This window comes from Capra hircus, chromosome 24 (assembly GCF_001704415.2).
Source record: "Capra hircus breed San Clemente chromosome 24, ASM170441v1, whole genome shotgun sequence".
Taxonomy (NCBI): domain Eukaryota; kingdom Metazoa; phylum Chordata; class Mammalia; order Artiodactyla; family Bovidae; genus Capra; species Capra hircus.
This window is the reverse complement of record NC_030831.1, coordinates 2,324,925-2,346,409: the sequence shown is the minus strand read 5'-3', so window position 1 is coordinate 2,346,409 and position 21,485 is coordinate 2,324,925. Positions and strand designations below refer to the sequence as shown.

General features: G+C 53.8%; 1 protein-coding gene across 2 annotated transcripts in view; it reads right to left on the bottom strand.

Moving 5' to 3' along the window:
* MBP (myelin basic protein) overlaps positions 391-21,485 on the bottom strand; it is a 108,700-nt gene continuing 87,605 nt past the window's right edge. For both annotated transcript variants that reach the window (XM_018039439.1, XM_018039438.1), the window contains 5 exons: positions 11,513-11,620; positions 10,509-10,544; positions 10,103-10,135; positions 6,229-6,348; positions 391-1,718 (listed from right to left, as the gene is read on the bottom strand). In XM_018039439.1, the coding sequence (XP_017894928.1) occupies positions 1,674-1,718; positions 6,229-6,348; positions 10,103-10,135; positions 10,509-10,544; positions 11,513-11,620 (342 nt within the window). In that variant the 3' untranslated portion in view covers positions 391-1,673. The remainder of the gene's footprint in view (positions 1,719-6,228; positions 6,349-10,102; positions 10,136-10,508; positions 10,545-11,512; positions 11,621-21,485) is intronic.

Below are 21,485 nucleotides of genomic sequence, written 5' to 3'. Positions count from 1 at the left end.
CTCGGTGCGACGGTCCGCAGGTGAGCACGCAGAGATGGAGGTGTGTGTGGCCGGGGGTCTAGCACACCCCCCATTCACAGCTCCACCTGGAAATGAACTTTCCTGCAGCTTTGTGGTGATGCAGACCTCTTGGGCTTCCCAGTGGCTACAGGAAAAACCTGCCTGCCAATGCAGGAGGCATAAGAGACACAGGTTCAATCCCTGGGTCGGGAAGATCCCCTGAAAAAGGAAATGACAACCCACTCCAGCATTCTTGCCTGGAGAATCCCGTGGACAGAGGAGCCTGGTGGGTCCATAGGGTCGCAAAGAGTCGGGCACGACTGAAGTGACTTAGCACACACACTCACGTTCTGCAGACCAGAATAAGTCACAGAAGACAAGCCATGCAGATATCATTAAAAGTGTATTACTTTATTTCAATACTCAAGAACAGTGCATACTTTCCTTGAGACCTGTGGTCACAGCTCTCATTGTTGGGTGTGGCCACGAATGGAGGTCACTCAGTCACAACCAGCTCAAAGACGCAGTGTGTGTGTCAAGCAGTTTGGAGATTTTGTTTCTGAAATTTTTTTTCCTTATCCTCTCATCATTGAGGCTACGTATTAATAGACATTATAGTAAACCCACGCGAAATATTCAGAATTAGAAGGGGATTAAAGAGCCACGTTTGGGCGTTACATTGACTATTCCTCATTTTCATCCTAAGAGGGGTTGTGACGCCAGTGTGGGGACTTCGTGGGGGCCTGGTGGGAGAGAGGCTGAAATCAAAAGGTGGGAATCAGTAGGTTATGGGGGAAGCACGGGAGATATCAGCTGGGGTTAGAAAAGAGTGGGATAGAGGACCCCTCCCCGTCCTCACTGGGGCCTGCACCCAGTCTGGCAGCGATTCGGGAAAAGCCAGTGTGCTGGTCAGCGGGTTTCTGGGAGGAAGCGGGTAGGCTGGTTATCTCTCCCCAAGGGTTAGTGTTCGCTGTGCGCACCGCCGTGCCGAGCACGCCACCTGTCACCTTCGCGCTCGCGATGGCCGCGGCCACCGCGAGGCTCCCGGAACGTCCTGCCACCGCTCTGAGCTGCGCCGCCTCCGCCCTCCGGCCGGGCTCCGTAGGAAGCAGGTTGTCGGGGGCGCCGTCGCGGGACCCCCGAGGCCCGGCCGAGTTCGCCCCCCGTCCCTTCTCCGCACGCGCCAATCCGGCTCCTCCGGGGTGTGAGCCGTGGCCACCACACGGGACACTCCCAGCTGCCCGCCCGCCTGCCACGTACCAAAGCTCCCGCCGCGAAGCCGCTCCACTGTGATCGGTTAGGAAAGGAAGTGCTTTAAGAGGTGAGAGGAGGCGGGAAAGAAACCAAAGGAAGCTCAGAGCCAAGGTCGGTCTCCACATCCTGCGTGGGGGCCCGGCGGCAGGGTCCCCAGGGCCGCTCCCACAGCCGTCCCAGGGCAGAGGGTGGGCGTGGAGGGTCGCCCACCCTGGACCCTCGGGGACCTCGCTGATTTCCAAGCGTGAGCTGACAGCTGCACCGTCTTCTCCATTGAGCCACTGGCCAGGAGCCCGCAGGACGTGGGTATGGGCAGGGTTGGGGGGGCGCTGGCTGCACTAGGGAATTTAGACAATGATTAGCGTCGAGGCGGTTGTATTAAGAAGCTGGGGACGGGGTTCTGGGAGGGGAGCTGGGCTTCAGCGTCTTGCCATCGGGGACCCGGAACGGCTGTCTCGTCCTCCCTGAGAAAAAGAAACAGAGAGTTAGTTGGGAGAGCCAGGGCCCTGTGGTCACCAGGGGCAGGGCCTCGCCCCTCGGGGTCTGTCTCTAGGAGTGAAGCTGCGTGGGGCTGGTCTCTAACCCCGTGTCTCACAGCATCCTTTATCTCATTGCACATGCAAGTACCACTGGGCAGACAGGACGGGGCGCATGGGCGCTGCGTCTGAGAACCATGCGTTTCTGGGGGTGAAAAACTCAACTGATACATTAAATGTCTCAAAGGAGGGCTTGTTTTCTCCTAACATTACCCCCTCAAGAGATGGGAGGCCCAATTCCCCTCACCATCCCAGCTCAGCAGGAAGTAGCCAGAAAGACCTCGACGCCCCTATTCCCAAAGAATTTGGCCTCCCATCTTTTGAGGGGGGAATGTTAGGTAGTTAGAATAGGAAAAAGGAGTCCAGATGGCGGTGGCTGAAAGACAAGGAAGGGAAAAGCCTGTAAAAATGGAACAAAAGGAAGGTCTGAGGACTGGAGTGAGGACCTCAGGCGAAACAAACAGCATCCCTGGCTGTCCCAGTTTACACAGGGCAGGCTTGGGGGGAGGGAAAGACATATAGAAAGAGGAGCCACAGGGCCAGCGGTCTCTCTCTCCTCTTGCGAGGATGTATTTTCCTTTACTTTCTAAATAAAACTGAACTGTAATACGGCACTGTAACACTCTCTGAGAGCTATGATGCGCTGAAGGCTTTAATGTCCGTTGCTTCAAATCTTTGTTGTGAGGAGACAGAACCGAGAAAATTACACACTCCCCTGACATTTAGACTAGTGATTCCCAGGGACTGTGGGAAGTGGTCCGTGAACGATGCCCGGGATGGGCTCATCTGCGTGAGGCTGGGATGCTGAGAGCACAGCCCCACTCGGTTCACCGGGGAGCGGCCTCCACCCCACCTTCGAGCCCTCTCCTGCGTCACCAAGGAAACCAGCCTCCCAGATGAGCTGTCCACAGACTCTGACCTCAGGGTCTTAAAAAAACAAGAGTTGCCATGTTTTCTGGACAAATACAGTTTGCAGAAGAGCTGGCAGTGGTGGAAGTGGAGAGAGCGAGTGGGGATGACGGAGACAAGGGAGCTTGTGCAGGCACTGGCTCGAGAAGGCAACTGTCACCCCAGGTGCCACTTGGATGAACCTGGAGGAAGGTGCTTTTTTTTTTTGCATTTGAATTCTTATTCAAATTTTAGTCTCTTTTTGGATTTCCCTTTTCTCGTAGGTTATGAATGAAAACTTGATCTCTCAAAGGTCCCCTTGAGACTGTGAGCCCCCGGAAAGAAAGATGAACATGAAATACGCTATTGATCTGATGACAGACGGGCCTCCTCCACGTCCTGTGTCCCCCACGTGACCCTGAGATTAGGCAATGGAAGCACAAGGCCCCAGGTCTTATAGCTAACTCGGTCAACAGAAAGATGATGGCTCTGATTTCTTGCAATTTTGCTTTCCCCCAAAACATTCCTCCATTGCTGATTCACTGGACGCATTTTATTTTCATGTGTGGGGAAGTCTGTGGAATTCTAGCCTCTGGAGGTCTCAGGCATCATTCAGAGATAACTCCCCTTGCAGGAAAGGGGCTTTGTTCCCCAGCCTCGGGGCCAAGCCCTTCAGCAGGGACCTGGGTCTTGTCCCAGGTGAGTCTAGCTGGGCTTTGGGTACTTGGTCCTCAGAGCTGCTCCTGGAGTAGCCCTGAGCAAGGCAGCACTGGCCCCTCCTTGTCCTGAATTTCAGAGAGATTAACCTTAGGGCCTCCTGGAAAGTGTGAGTTAGTCGTGCACAAGAGCAGACCGCTGCCCCATCTGATCAAGCACATGCGCGCTGAGACGGGCTTAGTCCCCCTCCTCCCCTATTTGCCAAACACCTTACCTGAGACACCACTGAACACCCTGAGGGCAACTTTTGAATAAGAGATGGCAGATTTATGGCTTTTCTTTTCGATTACTGTGCCTACAATTTATTATCTACTGTGATCTAAATCTCTGACATCTGTTTCATCTTGTGAACAAGCAAGCCAGCCTAGAGGGGGTGGATGTTCTTAGCATCCCTGTTTGCTAGTTGAAGGAGCTGAAGCTCCTCAGAGAGGTTGAGTCATTTCCCCAAAGTCGGCCAGCAGAGGTGAGCTGGTGTTAGAAACTCTGATGAGGATGGACATCGTCCCAACTGCAGACATCTGGGTTTTGCCCTTGGTCGCTCTGGTCCAGAAGTCTTGGGGAATCAGAAATGGTCTGGACACTGCAGGTGACCTGATGGAAACACCGCAGCTCCGGGTTTAGACCCAGAGCCCCGCCAGGACATGCGTCATCGCCGTCTCATTTCAGAATCAACACACGTATATCGTAAGGCTCTCTGTTTCTTGGACATTTGGGATAGTATTTATCTCCTTATCAGATTTGCCTCAGGATCAATATTTTGAAGACTGAGTCCTGCCCACATTGAGTCTGACACCAGCCAACTTAGCAGTGGGTCACTCACCACTCACTTCATGTATTTAAATGTCTTCCTGAAGAGACTGAGTCCCCTCAAAGCTGAGTCCTGCTTCTTGTCACCTTCAGAGTCCGGCACCTTTCAGAGCCTAGGTCGCTGTATCTGTCGCGGCCATCTGTGTACCCCGACCACTGGACGTGCCACACACACACGGGACTTGATGCAGAATTAGTTAGGTGACCAACCTACGAGTCTCTGTGTTCCCGACCAAACCATTTCACCGTAAATTGTAAAATCGCGACGTTTCAACGAGCTCAGCAGGAAGCACTCTTCTGCAGGTCAGAGGTGATTGGGGTTGAGGAGCCATCACGCTTTGCTGGTGGGGCCTGAGCCCGTGGACGGGGTGCGTGGGGCTGTTGGTCTCCTGGTGACATAGCCTCGCCACAGACCACAGGACCTTCTCAGGTGAAATCACGCTGTGACCTGCAGTAAGCCAGCGGGTGAGCCTTGGGAGGCACTCCTGGTCTCATCAGAGACCACGGATACCTGGGACAGGAGTCCATGGAAACACAGGTCTCCCCCGGGGGGCCGCTGGCATGGGTGGAAGAAGCTGCCGCGTGGGGTGAGAGCTCGGCAGCTACACCGGCACCGCGATGCCCGAGGGTGCAGGGCGGTCCTGCGGCCCTGAGGGCACCGTGAGTGCCACGTCCTCACGCGGCCGCTCCTGCTCTAGCACACGGACTGTGTCTTTCCTTGCTGGTGTCTGTCTTCCTCATGACACGTCTTCCAGCTGGAAGGGGAGTTGACCGGACCCTTGTAAGCGTCAGGACTGCAGGTGTAGCTGACATCAGCAGGGAAGTCATGGCCTCATTTGGGTCAAGAGTCAATGAAACTAGCGGCTGGGCTGATGCTCTAATGAGAAAACCAGTGGGATTGGGACTTGTGACGTTTGTTCCTTCCTGCCAGGCCGCCGTGCAGATGTGGTTCCATTATCAGGGATGAAAGGCCCCCTGGAGCCTCGAATCTTTGTGGAAATGGCCCCAACTGCTCGAGAGGCTTGCTGTGGCTCCACAGGCTCATCTCAGCTCCCGAGCCCCTCCAGCTCTAAGCCTGCTGCCCCTTTCCACCTTCTCGAGGACTGTCTGGGCATCTGGGCCCTGCCCATTGGGGCAGCTGTATCTACTCTGTCTGAGGAGACTAGAGCCTGGACCAGCCCTTGGGCGTCCTGGCTCCAGGGCCTTTGTCTCCAGGGTGTTCCATCTCCTCACAGGTGAGCTTGGCCGCTGGACCTGGGACACCACTCCTCTCACCCCAGGACAGCTCTGCCTGCTTGTAGCTGTGGGAGGAAGGAGTTTGAGGGGCCTGGGGTGAGGGGTTACTGCCTGGGGTCTGCCCCTCCCGAGTCCAGAGCCTTCCCTTCCGTCCTCCGTCTGCTCAGGCCTGGGGGCGCTGTGCCTTGGCCCCCATCAGAGCCCCTCCTGAGATCTCAGGTTTCTGAGCAGGGCTGACGTGTCACTGGTGATCCGGCGGTTTTGAGGGGGTCTGGGCAGGGAGCCGGGCAGACAGCATGGTACCCCTCCTGTCAGAGCAGCTCCCCACACATCCCCCCATCTCACAGAGGAGAGACGAAGCCTCAGGGAGGCCGGGGGACCTGGACGTGTAGCTCCAATGTGAATCAGCAGGACAGATGCCTGAGGCTCCCAGGGTCTGTCGCCATCCAACCATCTTCCCTCTCATCACCCTCAGGGCCCAAAGTGCTGCTGCTCCGGCCAGGGAGCCACCTGACCTTCCAGATGGGTTGGTGCCCTCCAGGCCCCTGAGCCTCTCGGGGTCCAGCACGACCCCTTTTGTCCTCAAGCTCGTGAGGAACCCTGGCCTAGCACCTGGTAGAGCACCTGCTCAGGTGAGCTCTGCAGAAACGGCCGCCTGGCAGGGCTGGGATGCGCAGGAGCAACTCCTGAGAAGCAGCAGGTGGAGGGGCTGGAGACTGGCATCCCCAGGCCGTCCCAGACTCATCCCCAGACCCCTCCCAGCGCCTCCCATGTGGAGAAGGTACATTACCAGCTTGAAGATTCTGGAAAGCGTGCCCTGGGCGTCATGCCCCTTGAGTCCCTTGTGAGCCGATTTGTAGTCAGATGCTCTGCCTCCGTAGCCGAATCCTGGCTTCTGGCCCTCAGCCCCCTGCAAGAGAGGCTGAGGCTCGCGGTCTGTGCCCATGGCCCGTGGCCCTGCCCGGTCCACATCCATCTGGCCTCAGCGGCCGCTCGGCGACACACTGGGCGCCCGGTGCCTCCGGCGGGGGGTGGGACGTTCCCTGTGGCAGTGTCTGCCCTTCTCCTGGCCGAGCGGGTCCCAGGGTGGATCAGCCAGAGTCACACACACTCTCCAGAGTCTTCATCTGCACGCACTGGGGGAAGGGGCGCTGGGACTGTGCTGGAGAAGGGTGGGCGAGGCCACGCCCCTGACAGGATTCCAAGAGACAACGCCCGGCCCCAGGGTTGTTCTGGCCCTTGGCACAGACCCTTCATGCCAGCTCCCCCGGGGCTCAGCAGCCTTCACACTTGGGGAATTGGGAGCTCATCCATTTTTAAAGGGCAAAGACACAATTCCCAACTCTCCAGCTTGGAGAGGCCTCTTGCAGGCCAGAACCAGCTCCCCTGGCTGCGCCGTGGGTGCCCTGAGTGTGGTTGGACCAGGATTCTTCCAGGGGCTCTGGGCTGCGGGCTGGTGACCACAGAGGGAGGGGGGTGGGCTGGAAGCCATGTTCCCCAGCTGTGCACCTGGGCACCGTCCCAGGGCTGGCAACTGGGGTGGGTCTCAGCAACCCCACTCCCTGGCTGTGTGACTTTGGGCAACTGTCGGAAGCTCTCTGAGCTTCAGTTTCCTCTTCTGTAACATGGAGATGAGATGATGGACGACCTGCTCTGAGACTGGAGCCTGTGGCTCTGAACTCTCAAGCTTGCTGAGGGGGCTCCTCAGGCAGCCCCCACCTCCGCCTCCAACTTCTCTGGGGAGGACCCCTCTCACTTCGGGGAAGATGGAGAAAGCTAGCCTCCTGCAGGTAGCAACGACACACAGTTACTGCAATGTAAAGGCGTGTGTCTCTGGGGCCAGTTTGCACTCGTATAAGCTCTAGTTTCAAAGGGACCCTGCACTGTGAGCGCGGGAAGGAAGTGGGACTCTGGGGCTCAGACGTTAGCGCCTTGGGGTGCATGTCCCTCGCTCAGATCTCATGCAATGGACAGGCTCTGGGATTTCACTTTACATTTTGCCAACAAGAAGTGGGACTATCTCTGCCTGGGCCTCTCCTAAGAATTCTACAAATGAAGTAAAACCGTCTCTGATCGAGCTCTAGAGCCCTTGGCCTCAGCCTGTGGTCCTTTTCAGTTTCAGGAGGCTGTTGTGGGGCTGGAGGGAGCTCGGGAAGCGTAGAGTCCATCCCTCTGGTTCAGAGGTGCTGGAGGTGGGCTCCAGGAGCTTCAAGGATCTGGCAGGCCAGCTCTCTCGTGTTTGGACTGAAGCTGGACCAGGGCCACCTGTCTAGGCCCCCACTCTCCCCCCGCCCCGCCCCAGCACTACTTCTGCGGGTTCCTTTGCTTTCAGCCAGAAACAGATGCTGGGAAAAATGCTGGCCACTCAGAATGAGGCAACCACTTTCACATGAAAATCTGGTCTCAAGGGGTGTTGAGTGCGTGAATCTTGGGCACTACACACGAGGGGCACCCACTGCTTCCCTCGCACCCACAGTTTCCAGGGACACACCCCCTTGGTCACGGTCTCAGGGCCAAGGACAGTTAAAGAGAGCTGTGCCGAAGGATAGACCAGCATGGGAAAAAGCTGCGCTGTCCCACGCGAGCCTGTCATGCTCTAACTCTGTTGATTTTCTCCAGAATAAAGTGCTTCTGAGAATAAAATTCAAGGATTGGTTTTCAGATTGATAATCTGCTTAATTTTTCTCCTTTCAAATTTTTGGTCACTTTTATCTTTGGACAACCTAGAATTTGCCAGAAAAACATACAACATAGTTAGAAAACTCGTGAAATTTTCAGGATCTCCAAACGAAGACAGTCATGCGGTTCTCGGAAACCAACAGACCGACTCACGGAACACAGAGCAGAATTTTGCTTTGGAAAAAAGAGAAAAGTAACAGGTTAGTGGGAACAAAAACGGAGACATGGAGAGGCATGCAAAGCCATTCTATTAGCTGCCGGGTTGGAGGGGGCTTAAACGACGGGGAAGAAAGAGAGTCTCCTCCCCCCATCACTCCCAGTCATCAGCGGCTCTGCCCTGGTCCACCACGCCTAGAAAGCTAAGAGGCAGGTCGAGTAGTTACTGAAGGAAGATTTCTGGGTCAGAAATGGATTTCATTCCTCAGTGTCACCTTTTTCTCCTGCTGGCACAAGAAGCCTCTCATTAATTGTCTGTGGCTGCTGGCCCGTGTCAGTTCTCTACGTCATCGGCACTCTTTGCAAATTCATCAGATCGGAAATAGGCTCACGTGTATCTGTATGAATGTCCCAGCAACCTCTCAGTTCACACTGCAGTCATCCTGTGTTGGAGCGGCTCCCGGAAGCTCCCTCTGCCTTTTCTCTGAGGGCGGACGCCTCCCTCCCTCCCTCCTTCTTTTCAAAAATGTATTTACTTTCTATTGACGGGTAATTGCTTTACCGAATTGTGTGGTACTTCTCCAGTCCTGCAGTCCCTCCTCCCCCTTCCCCTCCCTCCTCCCCCCTTCCCCTCCCTCCTCCCCCTTCCCCACCCTCCTCCCCTTCCCCTCCCTCCTCCCCCTTCCCCGCCCTCCTCCCCCCTTCCCCTTCCTTCCTTCCTTCTTCTTCCCTCTTCCCTTTCTTCTTTCTTTCTCTCTAAATTCATGCATTTATTTCTGCGTTGCCTACTAACCGTGCATCAGTGAGATGCAGGCTCTGTGGGAGAGACATCTTGTGTCTCCAAGGACACTGGAGAATGTGTTTCTGTCTCCAAGACAGACACAGTTCCCGGCCTAGAGGTTAGTGGGTCTCTTTTTATTCTGGAAATCTGATCAAGTAAAGACTGTATCTAATATTTACTGGTAAATACTGCTGTTGGGTTGCTTAGTCGTGTCCAGCTCTCTGAGACCCCATGGATGGGAGCCCACCAGGCGCCTCTGTCCATGGGGTTCTCCAAGCAAGAATACTGGAGGGGGTTGCCACGCCCTCCCCCAGGGGATCTTCCTGAGACCCAGGGATCCCACCTGAGTGGTAGAGAACCTGCACTGGGAGGCAGGTTCTTTACCACTGAGCCACCAGGGAAGCCTTTACTAGAAGGTAATTTGGTTAAAATACAGATCAGCATTAGAAGTTGGTGTAGACACCAAATTTTACTAGAAGCTGAACAAGTGAGCCCTTTAAAATTTTCATGGACACTTTGTTCTCAGAAATTCCTAAAAAGGTTTTTCTGGATGGCTTGGTATCTAAGCTTTAGTTATTACTAAATCACAACCCAAACCAAAATCTTTTGGATCACTTAGGTTGTTATAAACTGAGCAACTGAACTCAGCAGCCTTTTGTCTTGTCAGCAGAATCATTGTTTCTCAACAGAATGTCAACACCTGGCAGGGTGGGGTTAGCTACTTGGACAGGTGCGCAGGCAGCCTGCAGAGACTGGACTTTCTCATCCACCGTTTTGGAAGGAAGTCAGGAACTTTCTCAAAGACGGGGGTCCTCCTTTCCTGGGGAGAGTCCAGCAGAGTCTCCTAGGAGCCCCTCGGTGCGTGGGCCCCGGGGCGAGGGAACAGGCGCGCTGGCGGAGCTAGAAGGAAGGGCCTGCTGTGGGGGGAAGCAGCTGGGGCAAAAGCGGGAGGATGGAAGGAACGTGGATGCGGGAGCCTCCGCGAGGCAGAGGACGGGGGAGGGGAGGGGAGCCGAGGGGAGGGGAGGGCGGGGCGCGCGGCACCTACCCAGCTAAATCTGCTGAGGGACAGTCCTCGCCCCTGCGTGAGGAAGAGAAAGAGAAAGTGACACAGGGGTCAGTGCAGGCCCGGCGCCCCTTCACACAACAGGAGACACGGTCAGAACAGCGCTGAGCTGAGGCAGGAAACCGGTTTTGTCAGACAGCGCATCCCTGCGCGTGGCCCCGGCCGCCCGGAGCCGCCCCGGAGGACTTCCGATCCAGGCAGGGCGGGGACGGGAGTGCTATCTGCCTGGGGCAAGCGTTTCTCAGCCCATTCTAGTTCTGCGTGGGCTCCACGTGGCAAAACATTTTGGGGGGAAATGAGGGAACACAGAGTCCAGCCCGCCGTCTGGCCCATTTAGGGGCTCCGGGCGGGTGAAGCGATGGCGGCTCGGTGCCTGCAGAGCGCTTACCTTTCCTTGCGATGGAGGAGGTGTGCGAGGTGTCACCTGCAAAGACACAGGAGAACGCGGAGCTGGGGCGTGGTCCCTCCTTCACCGCCGCCCTGACCGCCTCGAGAGGGCCTCCTGTGGCCACCTGTCACCCCTGTGTTCACCCGGCTCTTTTCCAGTTCCCAGCTAGAGGGAGCTGCTTGCTGGGAGGGTCTGGCACCAATGGTGTAAGAAGCCACCCATCGGTCTCTGCCTAGCAACCCTGTTCTGTCCCAGGTGAGGGAGAAACATAGGATTTGCGGATCTGAAAGCACCCAGTGGCACCCGGATTGTCCAGAACACTCGGAAAGTGTTTGGGAGGATGTGAACAGGCCCAGGGCCCTGCACTCAGCGAGGCGAGCCCTTGTGGCTGGCGCTCCAGGGACAGTCCCTGTCACACGCTGATGGAGAGGGCGAGCGTCACAGAGACCCTCCCTGGGGTCGGCAGTCACGGGCCCCAGATACTAGGAGCCTCGAAAGGAAAGCCCTCAGGTGTGTGGTCCCTAAAGCCCTCATTGTCATGAAAAAGGAGGTCTATAAATAGATTTTGCTTTGTTTTTAAGACTTTATTTTTTTTTAGAGCCAGTTCTAGGTTTCTAGAAAAATTGCACAGTAATTGCAGAGCATTGTCATTACCTTCTGTCCTCTGCACAGCCCACCCCCTGGCTTCTGTGTGGTCCGTTTGTTACAACTGGTGAGCCAGTTGACCACCCTCCCGAGGGTTATAGCTGTGTCCCATGGGGATATTCTCAGACCCCCCTCCCATAGATTAGAGCTGTCACCTGGGGATGTGCTCAGACCCCTTGTGGATCAGAGCTTAGAGTCCCCCGGGGATATACTCAGATCTCTCCCCCCTGGATTAGAGCTGTGTCACCTGGGGACACACAGGCTCTCCTGGGCAGGGGCATGGCCGGGCACCCCTCACCCGTCCCTCCCCCACCCCCGCCCTGCACCCCTCCACTCCCCAGCCCCACGCCGACACTCACGATGTTCTTGAAGAAGTGCACTACGGGGTTTTCGTCTTGGGGCCGGCCGTGCTGCGCCTTCTGGGGCAGGGAGCCATAGTGGGTGGTTCTGGCCGCGTGGTGTCCATCCTGAGAGACAGGGGGAGACGTCTGGAAGGTCAGAGGAGATCTTCACGGGGACCTCCTGAAAGCCACCGGGACAGTGAGCCGTAGCCTCGCGAACGCCCCCTCCATCCCCAGCTCGGGGCGCGGTTCAGAAGGACGCTTCTTGCTCACAAGATGCTGTTGTCACCAAGCCTAGAGCATGCTTCTCGGGAGTTCAGCGCGTTTAATGGGCGCAGTGTCGCTGCTGGGATTCGCACTCCTGTCTGGATTGGCATTGGGGTCACTGGCACTAGTTACAGGGGCATGTTCCCACACGCATCTCCGTCAGTGTCTGACTCTCTGCAGATCATCCTCCCACCCCATCCACCAGGTCAGAAGCCCTGCAGTCATCCTGGCCTCTCTCTCTGCTCTATTTCCCCCTTCCGGTCCGTTCACAACCCTTATAGGTTTTTCTTTAAAATAGTCCCTGCGTTTGTCTCAGCCCCACGTTGACAGCAAAGCCGAGACTGGGGCAGCCCTGCCAGGGCCCCTCCCTTTCCCACCCTTTCCCGCCCAGATTCATTTGCAAAGAGAGGATTCCCTGTGCCTCCTGTCCACCCCCCTCTCCCCCCGCCACAGCCACCCACTGCGTCTGCTCACAAGCTGGACCCCTTCTCTGCAGCCTGGGGAGCGGGAGGAGCAGCTAAGAGCTTACACCACACAGCACGTCCAGGCGTTCTCCACTTTCTGAGAACTTGTCTTGGCTTTGAGTGGTCCAGTCCCTCTCTGTCTTTTGAACGAGGTGTCCACGGGCCCTCCAGTCCTCCTTCTGTGACCCTGCGCCCTGCTCGCCCCTCAGGTTCTAAGTCCTTCCTTCTGCGGGTCCTGCGGGGGCCCAGGCTCCCTGCTTCCCCTGCCTCTCCCCACTGTGCCCAGACCCCACCTCCCCAATGCCCTGGCCACGCGTCCTGCAGGCTGCAGTTCTCAGCTTCCCTTGGGCAGGCTCAGCAAGTGACCTGTTTCCTGTGCAGCTCAGTCACAGCCTCCCTCGGAGGATGGAGCCAGGCCTGGGGGTCACGTGCTGAGTCTCCCTCCCCGCATGGGGCCGGGAACTTCACGGTGTTCGGGTTCGGGTTCCCTGTGCAGGAAACCCAGGGATTTGTGTTATTCCAGGTGGTGCTCATAGTAAAGAACCTGCCTGCCAGTGCAGAAGATGTAAGGGACTCACGTTTGATCCCTGGGTCGGGAAGTTCCCCTGGAGAAGGAAATGGCAACCCACTCCAGTATCCTTGCATGGAGAATCCCATGGACAGAGGAGCCTGACGGGCTACATACAGTCCATGGGGTCGCAAAGAGCTGGACGTGACTGAGCAACTCAGCACTCAAGTGCGTGGGCATGATGGCGTGGGTGGAGGCCGATGCAGTGGACTTTTGAGTTGAAGCCGGTGGCCCGGGGGCGAGCTGCAGCGTTGCAGGAACTGCTGAGACACCCCGCCCTCCTGGCGCTAACACATCCTCTCTGTGGGTGCCGCCAGGAGGCACATAATCTGCTTCTCCCTGGGTTCTGTTGTCTGCCACCCAGGGCCAATCAGACTCCGTCACCGCTGGCCAGCCCCACACATTCTTCTCCAGTGAAGGAAAATGTGGAGCCAAGAACTAAGAAAGGAAACAGATGATCTAGGAAACTGTTTAAGTTACTTGTACATATGCGCTGAGTCACTTCAGCCTTGTCCGACTCTTTGTGACCCCATGGACTGTAGCCCGCCAGGCCCCTCTGTCCATGAGATTCTCCAGGCAAGAGCACTGGAGTGGGTTGCATGCCCTCCTCCAGGGCATCTTCCTTAACTTACTCACTTCAAGAAAAATATCTTTGGTGTTTAGACAGAAAAATATCTTTGTGTCTAAATATCCAATGTATCTGGCAAGTGAAGTTATTTGTTGAATAGCACCTTAATGGCCCAAAATGATGAACACAGCTCAGAATTTTGCACTACTAACGCTTATTTCAGGGTAAGAAATGGCAGTCCACTCCAGTATTCTTGCCTGGAGAATTCCATGGACAGAGGAGCCTAGTGGGCTTTAGTCCATGCTGTTGCAGAGAGTTGGGCATGGTTGAGCTAATGAATGCATGCTTACTTTGGTGTTTATACACCACTTTTCTGCAGGATGTGTTGGAATTTTCATCACAGAAACATTGTGTACTTCCATTGGCCCATTCGGTGATTAAACTAAGAAAGTTTCTTAAACTTTATGAAAAGGTTTTAAATAAATGTTCAGTAGTATCATGCAGATCTGATATTGTTAAACTTGTTTATGCTGTGATGTAGTTAATGAAGTGTTATGTGGACAATAACAATGTTTCACGCCCGAACCACACACACCAGCTTCTAATGCTAAAAGAAACAGAGTGTCTGTTTTGGTGATTTTTATGACGAGTACATAGGAGAAGAAAACCTCCAGGACATGAGGGTAGTCAATAAGTTTACAGATCTGTCACTGAAAGCATGATCCATAAAAGAAACAAAACTGATAAATTGGACCTGATCAATATTGACAACTTTTGCAAAGGTCACTTTTAAGAGAATGAAAAGAAGCTACAGACTGAGAAATTATTTGCAATCACATATATGATGTGAGACTTGAAACCACAATATGTAAAGAACTCTAAAAAATCAATGGTAAAAAACCCAAACAACCAGGTTTAAAAATTGGACAAAATGAGCAATTAAACACTTCATTGCAAAGGATGAGCAGCAGGCAAGCAAGCACATGAAGAGATGCCCAAGATCATTAGCCATTAGTGAGATGTAAATCAAAGCCACCCAGAGACACCACTACCCCCTTATTAGAATGGCTGAAGTAAAGAATACCGACAATACTAGGTGTTGGCTGGGATGTTGGCAACTGGACCTCACATGCATTGCTGGTGGGAATGCAAAATGGTATCGTCACTCTGTAGCACAATTTGAGTCTCTTATACAGTTAGCCATGCACTTACCATATGACTCAGCGATCCTACTTCCTGCTTTGAATGAGAAAAGAAAAATTACATGTTTTTGGAAGTGATTTTTATAATTAATGTATTCATCTCTGCTCTTTTGATGCAAGTAATTTAAATCTTAAAACTTATAATCACACAAAACTTGGCCATGAATGTTTATAGCAGCTCAATTCATAATCACTAACTCTGTAAAGGTCGCAAATGAGTGAGGTGATAAACAGACTATAGCGTGTCCATGTGAAGCCATATTGCACGGCAGTAAGAAGGAGCGACTTTGATACACTTGACAACTCAGAGGCGTCTCCAAGGCACTGGGCTCAGTGAAAGAAGACGTTCCAAAAAGCCTTCATACTGTGTGATCTCACACACACATGACAGTCTTACGGGGAGGGTGATGAGAGCAGGGCTTGGCCGGGGTCAGGGCTGGGGGAGGGAGGCGGTGGTGTGAACTGGGAGGGAGGTTTGGGGGCGATGCGTCCCTATGGTGGTGGCAGCCATGTGCGTGTGAGAATTCACAGACCTGCACACTCTACACAAGTAGTCTCACTGTGTGTGGCCCCGCCACTTCATGGAAAATAGATGGGGAAACAGTGGAAACAGTGAGAGACTTTATTTTCTTGGGCTCCAAAATCACTGCAGATGGTGACTGCAGCCATGAAATTAAAAGACGCTTGCTCATTGGAAGAAAAGTTATGACCAAGCTAGACACCTTATTAAAAAGCAAAGACATTACTTTGCCGACAAAGGTCCATCTAGTGAAACCTATGGTTTCTCCACTAGTCATGTACGGATGTGAGAGTTGGACTATAAAGAAAGCTGAGCACTGAAGAATTGGAGAAAACTCTTGAGAGCCCCTTGGACTGCAAGGGCATCAAACCAGTCTATCCTAAAGGAAATCTGTCCTGAATATTCATTGGAAAGCCTGATGCTAAAGCTGAAACTCCAATACTTTGGCCACCTGATGCAAAGAACTGACTCACTGGAAAAGACCCTGATGCTGGGAAAGATTGAAGGCAGGAGGAGAAGGGGACGACAGAGGATGAGATGGTTGGATGGCATCACTGACTCAATGGACATGGGTTTGGGTGGACTCCAGGAGTTGGTGATGGACAGGGAGGCCTGGCGTGCTGCAGTCCATGGGGTCGTGACTAAAATGAACTGAACTGAACTGAACCCCTCAGAGTAGCAGCTGAGGGAAGCAAGCCAGGTCTCCAGAAGGGTTTCTGTATCCGGGGCTTGTTTGCTGACACCCTGGGGCTGGTCCGGACCCTGTTTATGCATCACTGGAAGGTTCTGTGGTGAGCACAGGAAGAAGCACTAAGAGCTCGCCTGGCTGCTGGCAGTGACGCCCTCAGGCAGAGGCGGGGAGGCGCCCGCAGTGTCTGAGTCACCCTACATTTTTTTTTTTAAATTTTGGTAAAACATATCTAACATGAACCAGAGATCAAATTGCCAACATCCGCTGGATCATCGAAAAAGCAAGAGAGTTCCAGAAACACATCTATTTCTGCTTTATTGACTATGCCTAAGCCTTTGACTGTGTGGATCACAATAAACTGTGGAAAATTCTGAAAGAGATGGGAATACCAGACCACCTGACCTGCCTCCTGAGAAATCTGTATGCAGGTCAGGAAGCAACAATTAGAACTGGACACGGAATAACACACTGGTTCCAAACAGGAAAAGAAGTATGTCAAGGCTGTATGTTGTCACCCTGCTTATTTAACTTCTATGCAGAGTACATCATGAGAAACCCTGGGCTGGAGGAAGCACAAGCTGGAATCAAGGTTGCTAGGAGAAATATTTATAACCTCAGATATGCAGATGACACCACCCTTATGGCAGAAAGTGAAGAGGAACTAAAGAGCCTTTTGATGAAAGTGAAAGAGGATAGTGAAAAAGTTGGCTTAAAGCTCAACATTCAGAAAACGAAGATCATGGCATCCGGTCCCATCACTTCATGGGAAATAGATGGGGAAACAGTGGAAACAGTGTCAGACTTTATTTTTTTGGGTTCCAAAATCACTGCAGATGGTGATTGCAGCCATGAAATTAAAAGATGCTTTCTGCTTGGAAAGAAAGTTATGACCAACCTAGACACATATTCAAAAGCAAAGACATTACTTTGTCAACAAAGGTCCATCTAGTCAAGGCTATGGTTTTTCCAGTGGTCATGTATGGATGTGAGAGCTGGACTGTAAAGAAAGCTGAGCACCGAAGAATTGATGCTTTTGAACTGTGGTGTTGGAGAAGACTCTTGAGAGTCCCTTGGACTGCAAGGGGATCCAACCAGTCCATCCTAAAGGAGATCAGTCCTGGGTGTTCATTGGAAGGACTGATGTTGAAGCTGAAACTCCAGTACTTTGGCCACGTGATGCGAAGAGCTGACTCATTTGAAAAGACCCTGATGCCGGGAAAGATTGAGGGCAGGAGGAGAAGGGGACGACAGAGGATGAGATGGCTGGATGGCATCACCGACTCAATGGACATGGGTTTGGGTGGACTCCGGGAGTTGGTGATGGACAGGGAGGCCTGACACGCTGAGGTTCATGGGGTAGCAGAGTTGGACACGACTAAGTGACTGAACTGAACTGACCTAACATGAAACCTACCATTTTGCCATTTTTAATTGCACATTTTGGTGTCATTAAGTACATTTACGATGTGTATCCATCACAGCATCCAGCTTCAGACCTTTCCCATCTTCCCAAACGAACCCGGCACCCAGCAAATACCGGGTCCCCTCACCGGTCCTGGCCTCCCGAAAAGCCCCACCCTAGGCCCCTGTGACTGGCGGCGCCAGGGACCCCTGGCCAGTGGGATCACCCAGTGCTTGTTCTCTGGGGACTGGCTCCTTTCTGTCAGGCATGGCTTGCGTCCGAACTCCCTTCCTGCTCAAATGCCATCCCTGGGGCCCGTGTAAACCGCGTTCTGTTCACTCATCGCCCCCTGACAGACATGTGGTTGTTCCCACCCTGGCCGGGCTCGGCCCCTGCAGTGCCAGCGGCTCTGGGGGTGTGGCCCAGCCTGCTTCTCCCTAGGCCTGAAGTGCAGCCCTGACTCTCTGTGAGCCAGGCAGCCGAGACCCTGTGGCTGCACTGAAGGCCCGCCTGTGCTGGGGGAGGGGGCTACGTCCAGCCCGGGGGCGCCGGGCAGGGAGGCTCCGGCCAAGCCACTGGCGGTCTGTGCCATCGGCGGTCAGAGCAGCGCCAGCCCTAGCCACCCAGGCAGGGCAGGAGCCCCTGGCGGTCCTGGAGGCGTGCTTTAAAGACACCATGGTTTGTCTTGTTGCATTTCACAGTTTGCGGGGAGCAGATACTGCTCTCCTCATGCCCTGCCATGAACAAGGGGGTCTGTTCTGTCCCGTGGGGGGATGGGAGGCCGGGGAGGAGGGAAGACCGTGGGGCTGTCCGGCGCCCAGGGGGCCCTGCAGCCTCACAGCCCCACATGGACGCGGGGGTGCGGCCTGGCTGCTGACGCCCCCGCAGCCTCAGCCAGTCCCCTGACCCCACCTCTACCCCCACCCTGGGGACCCCAGCCTCTGCCTCTGAGCTTGTGACGCACACGTTTCCCCCTCGGGAGAGCCCTGGACTCGGCTCCTGACTCAGGACGGGGTGAACGCTTCTCCTCTCTGCTCAGAAAGCACAGAAAAGCCAGAGCTGCTCACACTTTGAATTATTTGCCAGGACTGGCATCTCTTTGTCTGCATCTATCCTGCTTCTTGATGCAAAGAGCTGACTCCTTGGAAAAGACGCCGATGCTGGGAAAGATTGAAGGCGGGAGGAGAAGGGGACGACAGAGGCTGAGATGGTTGGATGGCATCACCGACTCAATGGACATGGGTTTGAGTAAACTCTGGGAGTTGATGATAGACAGGGAGGCCTGGCCTGCTGCAGTCCATGGGATTGAAAAGAGTTGGACATGACTGAACGAATGAACTGAACTGATCCTGATCCAAGTAGCTCGCCCACTTTGCAGGCGACGGAAAGGCAAAGGAGGAACTTGAAGGGCGGTCCTGCTGTAAAATAAGAGCCAGGCCAGGGCGGAGGAGGTAGCGAAGGGCAAGCGCGGCAGTCACCCCCGACCCCGAGAGATCAGAAAAGGAAAAAGGGCCGGAGGTGGGGACCCCCACCCCACACCACACTGGTCTACATGTGAGGTTAGGATGTCAACACATTCTCTCTAAAGTACACAGAGCTGAATATTTGGGAAGCAAAGTTAGAAAATTAGTCCAGTTTTTTAAAAACGAAAGCTTCAGTTGTCCAGAAAAATAGCACTTATTACTCAGGGATTTCAAATAAAGTAGAGAAGTTTGTAGAAGAAGTCCTGCCTCTCAGGGCTGTGCTTTGTCCACGTGCTGATGACCCACGGGCAGACCTGGCCTGTACACGGGACGATGTGAGTGTACGGGGCCTCGGCACGTGATCACAGCGCGCGCAGGGTTACATGCGGCTGCCACGTCACTCTTTCTTGACGTAACAATGAAAACAATAACGAACTTCTTGGTGGCAAATAAAATAACGTGATGCTAAAAATGTAAACACGATGGAAGGAAAGCCATGGGATAAAGGACAACCGGTCATTAATTTCTAACATAAATTGCCTTTTCCATTAGCCTGTTTGAAAAATTATGATTAATTTCTCCCCCAACTTGTGATAATGTGCACTTCACCAGCAGGGGGAGCTCGTGCACTTGGCTTGCCAGTCCCATCTCGAGACACCATGAAGGATTTTTAACTATTTTCCAATTTGCTCAAACTTGCAAGTAATAAGACGAGATTAGTTTTCGCCTGACACAGTGAAGATCAACGGTCACCAGATTGGGTAAAGATTCATTCCCTCGACTCTGACGGCTGTTTTATGAAAATAGGGTCGAGGCATTTGTCTGCATTGTTATTTGCATTTGGATTTGATTAGAGACGAAGGGATGGAATTGTTCCCTCAGAAGAAAACGCTGCAGCTTGAAAAAAATGAACACCCACTGTGTCTGGGGTTTGTGCTCAGGGGAAAATAGAGTCCTAGAGCTTGATTTAGTTCTTGTCTGCAAGAAGAATGTAAAATCTTTCCTGAAGAATTGATTCTTTCAAATTGTGGTGCTGAAGAAGACTCTGGAGAGTCCCTTGGACATCAAGGAGACCAAACCAGTCAATTCTAAGAGAAATCAACCCTGAACACTCATTGGAAGGACTGATGCTGAAGCTGAAGCTGAAGCTGAAGCTCCAATATTTTGGCCACCTGATGCAAAGAGCTGACTCATTGGAAAGACCCTGATGCTGGGAAAGATTGAGGGCAGGAGGAGAAGGGGGTGACAGGATGAGATGGTTGGATGGCATCATCAACTCAGTGTATATGAGTTTGAACAAATTCCAGGAGACGATGAGGGACAGGGAAGCCTGGCGTGCTGCAGTCCATGGGGCCACAAAGAACTGGACACGACTGAGTGACTGAACAACCTGGATCCACCATTAGAATGCCAGTGGAGGAAATTTGAGTGAATCCTGGGTCTGGGACACGTCTCCCCACTGCATCCGCCCTGCTGAGCTCTGCACCCTAGATGCAGTCAGACCAGTCAGTCCTGAGGACAGTTGGACCCTAGAGCCTGGCTGCCTCCCCTCTCTCTGCCCAGGCTTCAGTTTGCTGGCCACTAGGTGGGTGCCAAGGAGGGGCCAGGAGAGCAGTGATGAACACCAGGCAGGCAGGCATCTGAGGACTGCCCAGATGCAGACTCACGGCTTGCAGACGCCACACAGGAGAGACGAGCCTCTAGAGGACCTGCGCTCTACCTGGTACTTTGGAGGGCAAGGCTCTGACCTGTGGTGTGTTTCAAGGGGAGCGCATTTCTGGCCCTCACAGAGCGCCGGCTCCCTCCTGGCTCAGGCGGTAGCGAGAGGCACTCCGGCTCCTGCGCTTGCCCTCTGTGTCGTGCGCTGTGGTGGGGAACTCGGTCCTTCAGTCACAGCGTGTGTTGGGTGACGAGTGTTGGTAACATCTGCTCCATCTTTTCTGCATTGTAGGAAGGGATGTGAGCTCTTTGTGGAGCTGCTGTTTGGAAACTGCTGCCCTTTTTAAAACTTGAAATTGAGCATTTTCATGGAGGTCACCAGCGTAGGTACCCTCATGCCAGGGTGCCTCACCCACCATCTGCGGGTCTGTTGTGATGAGTACCTCCGAGGTGCTCTGGGTCCGGCCCATCAACAAGCCCCTAACCCTGTGGTGGGGACCTTGAGGTGCCCGAGGCCCACATCCTGCACTCAGGGACAGGTCGAGGCGCCGTGCCAGAAGGACGCAGCCCAGCGCGGCCTCTCTGTGGATCGGCCTCCGCCGTGTCCAGATGGTCGTCCCGAGTCTGAAAGCAGGACCGTTTTCTTTCTGGCACTTTCTTAGTCAAGTCGATCCTGGGAGTCAGGCAATGCGTGCAGCCCTCTGTGTCCCCGGGGCTGATACAGGGGAGGAGCAAGGAAAGCGGCTCCTCCGTGTTTTATGGGGTGGACGTGCGGTTGTTTTCACCTCATTTTACAAATGTGGACATAGCTACTTAAAGGGGTCCTGTGAAGGGGTGAAAAGCATCCAACGAAGCAGCTGTGCAACACGCACACCCCTTGGTGTGTCAGTTTACAGGCTGAACGTGGTAGAAGTCCGCTTGCACCCACAGAGCGGCATTAGGGATACGCTCCTTCAGTAGATGGTTCCATCAGTGGTCTAGAGAGTGAAGGAATTTGCCTTTTGCTTTTTTCAAACTGCAATTTGCATTTTGATTTTTCCAAAATAAAAACCCTTTGGCTTTTTGGAAGCCCAGATCCAGCGGCGTGTCTCTTTCACCTGCTTGGAACCGCACGCTCCAACAGTGTGGGTGTCTTCCTGAACTGCCGACGATAAGGCAGAACAACAGAGTGAGACTTGGGATCAGTA